Below are 10,858 nucleotides of genomic sequence, written 5' to 3'. Positions count from 1 at the left end.
CCACTCACGTGGCTCAGCACACGTTCTCCAAACACACTTCTGCAAACAAAGAATTCTCACTAACCTATTTTTTCAATACATTTTTAATTTGTATTGTTCATTCTTTTTAGCTGACCTTTTTAATTTAGTTTTCATAAAAGAATGAACAATTAATTCTTTTTACAATGCAAACAATATCTAATTATTTCCAAAACAATAGCTAAATTCTAACATTCCCATTCAGAATCTATTTTGAATCTTGCTTACAAGGTTCGAGTCTCGGCTTATTCTAATCTCATTTTCCACTTATCTAACGTTTTTCTTATTTATTCATTTGAAGAGGGAAGGCGTTGATAGTTTCTTTCATTCATTTTTATTGTTTTTGTTGTTTCGTAGGCAATTAAAAACTACAAACCGATTCTTCTTCCAATAACTCTGATGAACGGACAGCGACTTTTGATTCGAGCTGACTCAGCAACCACTGTACAAGAAGTCTCCCACGCCATTGCCAGTAAAATCGGCTTGAGAGAAATTACAGGTTTCTCTCTTTATGCAACTCTCTACAAAAGAGTAAGTACCAATTGATGTATGCATATATTATTGTACTAAAGACGATTCAATCTACGTTTGTTTCACTAAGGTTATATATATATATATATATATATATATATATATATATATATATATATATATATATACTTGTAGTTATCGACATACAATACTGTTTCATTGTATCACAACTCATCAGTGCCGCTAGACTAGTACCTCTCCCCAAATTAGCGGAGCAGTTTGGTAGAGTTTTCAACTCGTTAAACATTGACCCCTTAACAGCAAAATTTCAATAATCTTTTTGTTAAATTTCAAGTCTATAGATAAAAATTGATTGAGTAGTTTGCTAGGGAACTGTACACACACAGACAATATTACTTTAATAGATATACTAGATAGATTAATTCACTAATAATCTCAACCCAAAATTATTGCTATTGATTGACTATTGGTCTCAAATCCAAACCTATTTATTACTAATACACTATTAATCTCAAACCCAAAATTATTTGCTATCAATTTACTATTGTTCTTCACACCTACTTACTATTAATTCACTATTAATCTCAAACCCAAAACAATTTGCTACTAATTTCCTATAGTTCTCAACTACAAAACGTTTTTACTATTATTCACTATTAATCTCAAACCCAAAATTATTTGCTACTTATTTACTATTGTTTTTAACTCCAAACTTATTTACTATTAATTAACTATTAATATCAAACCCAAAATTATTTGCTATTAATTTACTATTGCTCTAAACTCCAAACTTATTTACTATTAATTCACTATTAATCTTAAACCACAAATTATTGGCTACTTATTTACTATTACTTTAAAGTCAATTAATGTTAATTCACTATTAACCTCAAACCCAAAACTATTTCCTATTAATTCACTATTACTCTCTGCACAAACCTTATTTACTACTGCCGGTTTTGCTGGAGCCCTTTGTGCCGTTCATATCTTGCCCTTTGTGTGAATATACTTATATGTAAAATTTCAAATGTTTAGACTCCAAATTGTCTTAGTAATTTCGTAGAGACAAAGGAAGTAAATTTTTGAAAACTTTGACCCCAATTTTGACCCCTTAACATTTATTGTTTTGGTTTCATATCAAAATGAAATGTTTACCCATGTCCAAGTTACCTACATTGAAAATTTCAAGTGTTTAAATCCAAAATTGACTGAGGAGTTTGGAAGAATCTGCAAAGGTCAACTCTGTAAACTTTGACCTTTTGGCAGTCAATTTTTCGCTCAAAAACTGATCAAAAAGCTTGCTGCGTGTCTGAATACCCTTTATGTAAAATTTCTAATGTTTAGAACCAAAATTGGCTTAATAGTTTTCTAGAGATCGCAAAGGTCAAATATATTGAACTTTGACCTCTTGATAGCAAACTTTTCAATCACAAACCGATTAGAAAGCTTTCTCTGTGTCTGAATACACATTTTGTAAAATTTCAATTGTTTAGACAAAAAATTGGTTGGGTAATTTCGTAGAGGCCGCAGAGGTCAATTTTTTAAAAACTTTGACCTCAATTATGACCCCTTAGCATTTATTGTTTTGGGCTGAAGTCAAATAATAAAGTAAGATCCATGTCCAAGTAATCTATATCTAAAGCTTCAAGTGTTTAGACCCAAAATTGGAGGAGGAGTTTGGTAGAGTTCTTAAAGTTCAAATCGTCAAACTTTGACCCCTTGACAACCAAATTTTTGGCCAAACACCAATTAAAACGATTTTTCCAAATCTCAATACCCCTTATGTCAAATCTCGAGCATGTAGACCGAAAATTGACAGAGTTATTTGGTGGGACAGACAGACACACAGACATTTTCACTTTTATAGATATACTAGCATTTCAGCCCGGCGTTTCCTGTGTGTTTGGAGGTGTATGCTGAGCAAAAAAAAAAAAAAGTGGTAGTAGGAAGACAGGCTCGAACACGTACTGTGAAGGAGGAAAAGAATGGGAAAAAACGTGACGTATTTGCTGTTACGACCACCGTCAAACCGGAAGTGACGTAGGTTTAACTTAAGGCTAGACAATCGAAAACAGGGGATGACTTTCGAAAATATCGGCAAAAAAGCGACCCCTCCCTGTAGAAAAGTGCCCAATTGTGGGTGAAGGAATCAATGTTTTTAGCCAATTTTTCGATATTTGTTGTCTGAAGGGTTGAGCTTCAAAACAGTACTTATCTTGTGAAAATTCGTCGCATCTGTCGAAAGTTTTAGGCAGACATGCAATCAAACATACATAGATTTATATATTGCTAGCTCAAATTTTCGACCCAAACCAATAAAAAGCTTGACCTATCTCTGAATACCCTTTAAAATGTAAAATTTCAAATGTTTAGACCAGAAATTGCTAGAGTAATTTGGTAGAGACCGAAGCGGTCAACTTTTTTTAACTTTGACCTCTATTATGACCCCCTTAACATTTATTGTTTTCGGCTCAAATCAAGTTATTAAGTTAGATCCATGACCAAAGGACCTATATCTAAAATTTCAATTGTTTATACCGAAAATTGGTGGAGGAGTTTGGTAGAGTTCTCAAAGGTCCAATCGTTGAACTTTCGCCCCTTAACAGCCAAATTTCTGGCTGAAAATGGATTACAAAGATTTTTCCAAAACTCAATACCCTGTATATCAAATTTCGAGTCTGTAGACTCAAAATTGACAGTTATTGCGTAGGGAAATGTACACAGACAGACACACACACACACACACACACACAGACAGACACTTTCACTTTTATAGATATATAGATATAGATAGATATATAGGTGAAAATGTCTGTGTGTGTGTATGTCTGTGTACATTTCCCTACCAAACTACTCTTTCAATTTACTGTCTAGAGACTCAAGATTTGACATAAGGTGTATTGAGATTTGGGAAAATCTTTTTAATATGTTTTCGGCCAGAAATTTGGCTGTCAAGAGGTCAATGTTTAACGATTTGATCTTTGAGAACTCTACTAAACCCCTCCGCCAATTTTAGGTATAAACACTTGAAATTTTAGATGTAGGTTAATTGGACATGGATCTAACTTTATAATCTGATTTCAACCAAAAACAATAAATGTTGAGGAGTCAAAATCGGGGTCAAAGTTTTAAAAAAAAATGACCTCTACGGTCTCTATCAAATTACTCAGCAAATTTTTTTGTGTAAACATTTGAAATTTTACAAAAGATATATTCAGACATAGGGCAAGCTTTTTAATCGGCTTTTGGCTGAACAGTTGGCTGCCAAGGGGTCAAAGTTCAAAAGATTTGACCTTTGCGGTCTCTAGCAAACTATTCAGTCAATTTTTGGTCTAAACATTTGAAATTTTACATAAAAAGCATTCAGATATGCAGCAAGCTTTTTAATTAGTTTTTGGGTGAAAATTTCGCTGCCAAGAGGTCAAAGTTGAAAGAGTTGACCTTTGCAGACTCTACCAAACTCCTCTGCCATATGTTCGTCTAAACACTTGAAATTTTAGATGTAGATTACCTGGAAATGAGTCAAACTTTTTAATATATATATATACATATGCACAAAAAGTTATGAAGAGTACATAGGGCCCGGGCAAAGCCGGACTGAACTGCTAGCTAGGAGAAAATGCTGCTTGCTGATTTCACAAAATTAAATTTTTTAATGGGTGCTTTCAATAAGTTTCGAGACTTTTTCGTTTGGCACTTTTATTAATAGTACACACATGAAACTCTAGTCCCCTTCGAAGTAATCTTCTCCGTCTGTGAGAATGGATGGAATTGTGGACTGGTGCATTCGTGCAAATTTTTTGCATCTTTAGTTCCTCATAAATAATTGTGTGTACAGTTCCCATATTGACATCAAACTGTGAATTGTCTCTATAGATACACGGCGGTCCTTGTCCATGAAATTCTTTATTTGGCCAATCAACTCTGGTGTTTTGACTTTTTTACTTCTCCCATACGGCTCATGGTCCCTCGCAGACTTTCTGACTTCCTTGAATTCCTTATGTTACTCAAAAACTGATGCTCGATTCATGCAAGATGGTCCAAAAGCAGTCTGAAGCATTCCATACGTTCATGGGGCATTTTTTCCAAGTTCAAAATAGAATTTTATTGCATATAGTTCTTCTAAAATGTCCTCACGCCCAGATTGCATTTTTGAAATTCACCAGCTGTGACAATCAGGCTTTAGTAGGGTGTATTCCAATTCCTGCTGTAGTTGTTCATTTGAACCTGAAATCATAAAAATTGGTCAGTCATCTCATAAGATGTATAGCAACAACATACTGAATTTTCAAGAGTCTACGACACTTTTAAATGCCTGCACAAGAAAGTCTGGAAACTTATTGAAGGCACCTCGTATTTTATTTTTTGTACTTTCGTTCATTCCAAATAAGGCGTCTTGTCTCTAAGATACAGTGGCGGCTCGTGCCTGGAGCTGTGGAACTGCAGCAGTGCAGCACCCCCAATCATTTCTATTCAATATTATCGATACACGGTAAAAATAATACGTTTATTTTTTCCTTTCTATGTGATAATATATCATTAATAATACATATATATATATATATATATATATATATATATATATATATATATATATATATATAAAATCCTGAAGCTTAATGTCGATAACTGTCCCCATATTCATATAAGTATAAAAGTAAAACTTTGCTTGGAGCTGCCAAATTCACAGTTACACATTCTTAGCGAAGTTCGCTTATACGCATGCGTTGCATGCCCGCTTCAGACGGCGAATGAAAGCTAAATTGGAACTGTCGGTTTAGCAGTTCCAAACGCTCGTGAAAACCGGTGTTTGCGTGTTTTCGCTTATATTATTATTTTTTTTAAAAGGCTTGTTTACAAATGTTTTGTTTTTATTATTATTAAAAAGTGTAAAGTGTTCTTGTAAATAAATATCCACCTTAAAAAAAATTCTCACACTTTTAAATGCGATTTAAGCAGACAAATTTAATTAAAATTACCAACGTAACTAATGTTATTTTTTTCACGTACGGCTTATTTTGTTTGTGTTTTTATGTAGTTTGAAATCTATTCATTTTGTGGTAGTTAAACTTCACAGAATAAAAAATATTTACATTTTTTTTCTAAAGAAAAGCGAAGAAAATTTTATTTTTTAAATACATTTTAGGGGTTTGTATTACTGTACACATAGATTCGAAAAAGTTGTCAAAAAACAAATATATAGCAAATAAATGTTATCAAAGGCAAGATAGGTTACTTTTCTACCTAAAAGGTGTTATAAATAATAAACTAGACAAAATACTATTAAAAAAACCACCGAATATATGTCAAGTTATGTCACGGTAACATATATTGAGCAAATTTCTAACAGTATTTTGTCTAGTTTATTATTTATTACACCTTTTTCCGAACTTACCACGTTAAAGAGAGAGTAGGCCGCCATTTAAAATTTTCCAATACATCGGTAAACACTGTATGCTTTTCGAGCTGAATAAACATGTTAAATTGAATAAAAACACGAAAATTATATCCAGTTTGGTAGAAAAGTAATTTATCTTGCCTTTGATAACATTTATTTGTTATATATTTGTTTTTTGACAACTTTTTCGAATCTATGTGTACAAACCCCATTTTAGTTAAAAAATGTTTTTAAATGTTGCTCATAGTACAAACATGTAAACTTTTTTTATTCTATATTTTATTTACAAAGTAAGTTTAGTTATAAACACATTTTTAAATTTTAAATAAAACTGTTATCCAATAAAACCATTTTTAAATGGTAAACTCCTAACTTTACCATCGTGTGTAAGCAAGTAAATTTCAAAGATTTTGTTTTTATGAAAAAATGAATTATTAAAAAAATGTAAATAAAATGTATTTAAAAAAATGTTTTTTGTTTTTTTGCCTGCGGAAAAGCTCATAAAATTTATTTAATCTGTAAAGTTTAAAAGAAATATATTTGTATATTTTTTTATTACTCTGTAAAGTGTACACAATTTTTCGACGGTTTAAAATGGCAAAGTTGAAAAATATTTGTATTAAAAAAAGACAATTTTAATGGCAAGCTTATTTTGTTATACGCCTATTTTTAATTAACAACAAGCTTTTTTATAAATAAAAACGTTTTTAAATAGTAAAACTATTTTCGTTAATAAAAATCTGTTATCTAAAAGTTATAAAAGTACGATTCAACTCATTTAGAACTTCCGGTTCAGTTGAATCGCAAAAAGAGGATCACGTAAACATTGTATTCTTTCTACCCTAATTAATATTCTACTAATAGACTGCCTAGTACTTACCTTTCCCAACACAATTGCATGAGGTCGCCAAGCTGATAAAAAAACCTAGATTCCAGTAAAGCAACTGGCCCTGATGGCATCCCAATTATAGTGTTAAAAAAGCTTCAACCAGAACTTGCTCCCATACTTACGAAACTATTTAAGCGCTGCCTTAAGGAGAAGTGCTTTCCGACCCCCTGGAAGACCTCATCGGTTTGCCCTGTATTTAAGAATTCAGGTGATAAGTCATCTCCCTCTCAGTACAGACCTATAAGTCTCCTGTGCGTCATGAGTAAGTTGCTGGAATCCATATTAAATAGAGAAATAGTCAACCACCTCAGCAGGAATAACCTTCTTAGTGACACACAATATGGTTTCCGCTCTGCAAGATTTACCGCAGATGTGCTGACGGTTATATCCCACAGGATTAGTGAATCTCTTGACAAAGGCTTCCTTTCTAGGGCAATTGCTCTTGACATATCAAAGGCCTTCGACAAGGTATGGCATAAGGGTCTACTTCACAAGATTTCCAGCTACGGTATAACTGGAAATGTTTTCTCAATCATTAAATCATTTCTCTCCGATAGGTTCATAAGAGTAGTGGTAGATGGACAAAAATCGGAGGCCTGCAATATAAATGCTGGAGTCCCTCAGGGGTCAATACTGGGCCCAACTCTCTTCCTGATCTACATCAATGACCTCCCTAAACACATACTTAAATCATTCGTTGACATCTATGCTGATGACACTACCATCTACGGCAACACATCAAAGGCTGTAAATGACAAAGTTGTCTCGGATTCTCTCTCCTCTGATCTCGAGCGCGTGGTTCAGTGGGGGAAGATGTGGCTGGTTACCTTTAATGCATCCAAAACCAAACTCCTATCCTTACATCATCAACGCTCTGATCCCCAGCTGGCATCACTTGTGATGGATGGCTCTCGTCTGGGTGAGGCCCCGTGTTTTGACAAGCTTCTGGGTTTGACCTTTACTCCTGATCTGAAATGGAACACGTACATCAAGTCTATTGCCAAGGTCGCTGGAAAGATGGTGGGATCCTTCTACCGCTACAGAAGATATCTCACTACTGATGCAATTCTCTATCTATATAAAAGCCAAGTACGTCCAAGGATGGAATACTGTTGCCATATCTGGGCAGGAGCAGCCAAAAACAGACTATCATGTCTTGACAGAGTACAAAATAGACTTCGTGGCTTAGTGGGGGATGCCCTTTTCTCTACCCTGCAACCTCTCTCCCAGAGAAGAGACGTTGCGAGCCTATCCTTGTTTTATCGTTATTTTCATGGCAGGTGCTCGTCTGAACTCCAATCTCTAGTCCCCCTCGCCAATCTTTCACGAAAAACACCCGTCTAGCTGAATCCACTGTGAAAATTTCCCCCACTCTATATCTGTGCCTAAATCAAAACGCGGATTCCATGAACAGAACTTCTTTCTTAGAACTGCACGCCTGTGGAACTCTGTTCCGTCTGCCTGCTTCCCTCCGGACTACAACTTGGATGTCTTCAAGTCCAATGTTAACAAATTCCTAATGAACCGCACCCTTAATTAAACACTTCATCAAATCTCCACACTAACGTAATGTACTTGCAATAACCCTTATCCCTGAGTGGCTTCCGGGCCTTGATAAGTGGTGATGAATGTGTAAAAAAAAATTTAAAAAAAAAGAATTTAACCATGGCCTCCTTGCATCCCCAAGAAATAACTTCTGTGACGGTAAGTGAACTTCAACAGATTGAGTTTTCACAGCTGCCTCTCCATGATAAAGTTGAAATTAAGAAAAGAGGCCGTTCAACGCCTGATATTCAAATATCTCAGCCAGGCATTAGCAGCAACAAAGTGTATATTCGTAGCTTTAATTCTGACTAGTACCAACGGAAAAGTTGGCTTTGCGGCTGTGAACTAAAAAAGGCATTGTTCTTCTTTCCTTGTTTGTTGTTTGGGGGTGATGTAACGTGGAGAAAAGATAGTTTCAAAACTATTAGCAAAATAAAAGATAGAACTGAAAAGCATGAGAAGCACGTTGACACTGTAGTTTCCCTATCAATTTTGGGAACCGTAAATATTAAAGAAAAACTTAGTGAGGCCTACAGACTTTCAATCAATCATCATAATATGAATGTTAAGAAGAACCGTGAAATTTTATCTAAAATAATAGATTGTATTTTCTTTTGTGGGAACTTTGAAACTCCATTACGAGGACATGATGAAAAAGATGATTCAGTAAATCCAGGTGTATTTAGAGGATTAGTAAATTTTGCATATAAATTAGATCCAGATTTAAAGAATCACTTAGAAACCAGTAGTGTCTTCAAAGGTGTTTCCAAGACCATTCAGAATGACATACTTGACTGTCTTTTACAAATATACCGTGATGAAATAAGGGCAGAAATTAGCAAAGCTTCCTTTGTAGCTGTCATGGCTGACGATACAACAGATGTGTCTGAACATACACAAATGATCATTGTTTTACGGTACGTCTTGGATGAAAAAATACTTGAACGCTTTTGGGGATTCTTTATTCCAGAAAACCAAACCGCTGATGGAATATCAAAATGTATTCTACAACAATTGGATATAATCCTTCAAGGGAATCGCCAAAAACTGATAGCTCAGACATTTGATGGTGCAAATGTCATGAAAGGCAAAAAAGCTGGTGTTCAGGCGAAAATAAAAGCAGTTTATAGTAATGCCCATTTCACTCACTGTTATGCGCATCAACTTAATTTAATAATGAGGAATGCAGCAAGCATTACACGAAATGCTAGAATATTTATCTCTAACATTTTGGCTATTCCAACTTTCTTTTCTAGATCACCACAGCGTCTGTCCATTCTCAAGAAGCATCTGGATGTAAGCATTCCACGTCCATCCGCCACAAGGTGGAACTTTAACATACGGACCATAAATAGAGTTCATGAAAATGTTCAAGCATTAAAAAAATGTCTCACTGAAATTCAGTTAACATCATATGTAGATGAAACCGTTGCAGAAGCGACAGGAATTCTGAAATATTTGAACGATGAAAATTTCATATTTTGGTTAGAGCTATTTCATACAAATTATGTCTCATGTTGAAATTATTTATAATCAAATGCAATCTCGGGAAATTAGCATATATAAAGTCAATGAATACATAGCAAATTTCAAAACTGCTATTTTAGAGATAAGAAACTCCAAATACTGTGAAAATCCTTCACAAACACTCAAGGGCGAATCTAAAGAACTGTGTGACAATATATCTGTTGATATAACGGACAGATATTCTTCAACTAAACATTTTATACTTGCTAAATTGTTTAACAAGAAAAGCTTTGCTAGTTTTAAGAAAGAACTACCTACAGAAGAGATATCATTGACAACTGAAGCATATCCCATGATTGACAAAGAAAATTTGAAACTGAGTTAGAAATATTTTATAGTAGGTCAGATATCCATGAGTATTGCAAAGTAATTGATCTCCTGAAATTTATTTTGGAAAACAATTTAAACGATGTTCTTAGTGAAATCACAAAACTCATAAAATTATCTTGACAATTCCCATGACTACATCAGAGGCAGAACGTTGTTTTTCAACTCGGAAAAGAATAAAAACTTTTCTAAGGAGCACCATGGGTTGCGAAAGACTAAATGCACTTGCAGTGCTTTCAATTGAAAAAAAGTTCTTCAGCAATCATTCAGAAGTTAAGGAGAAAATTATCAATCTTTTCTCACAAATTAAAACAAGAAGAATGGAATTTACTTTCAAATAAATATAAGTAAGCTATTCCAAATATTTACATCTATTTAGAATTCCTTTAAGTTATTGTATTTTTATACGTGTGCATACGTATAAATTATGTATATTTTTTATGTTTGTTTTATTTTTACACAATATTAAAACAATACGCATTTTTTTTAAACAGCACCCCCACTAATCTTAGGCACGAGCCGCCACTGCTAAGATGTAAAGGGATTATTTTGAATTAGAGTCCATGTCTGCATGGTGTCCTAAGTGGAGAATGATGCAGCGAGTTGTTGGTTTACATTACATTTGAATTTATGCACATTTGTACATTCTCAACAACAGTGAG

The 10,858-nt window shown here is 34.0% G+C and overlaps 1 protein-coding gene across 2 annotated transcripts in view; it reads left to right on the top strand.

The window, feature by feature from the left end:
* LOC145280119 (myosin-VIIa-like) overlaps positions 1-10,858 on the top strand; it is a 285,982-nt gene that overhangs the window by 189,522 nt on the left and 85,602 nt on the right. For both annotated transcript variants that reach the window (XM_080131876.1, XM_080131875.1), the window contains exon 9: positions 376-549. In XM_080131876.1, the coding sequence (XP_079988002.1) occupies positions 376-549 (174 nt within the window). The remainder of the gene's footprint in view (positions 1-375; positions 550-10,858) is intronic.

Source organism: Euprymna scolopes, chromosome 7 (assembly GCF_053919585.1).
Source record: "Euprymna scolopes isolate OS-2025 chromosome 7, ASM5391958v1, whole genome shotgun sequence".
In the NCBI taxonomy this organism is placed as follows: Eukaryota; Metazoa; Mollusca; class Cephalopoda; order Sepiida; family Sepiolidae; genus Euprymna; species Euprymna scolopes.
Note: the sequence above shows the minus strand (reverse complement) of the source record. Positions and strands in the feature narration are given on the sequence as shown.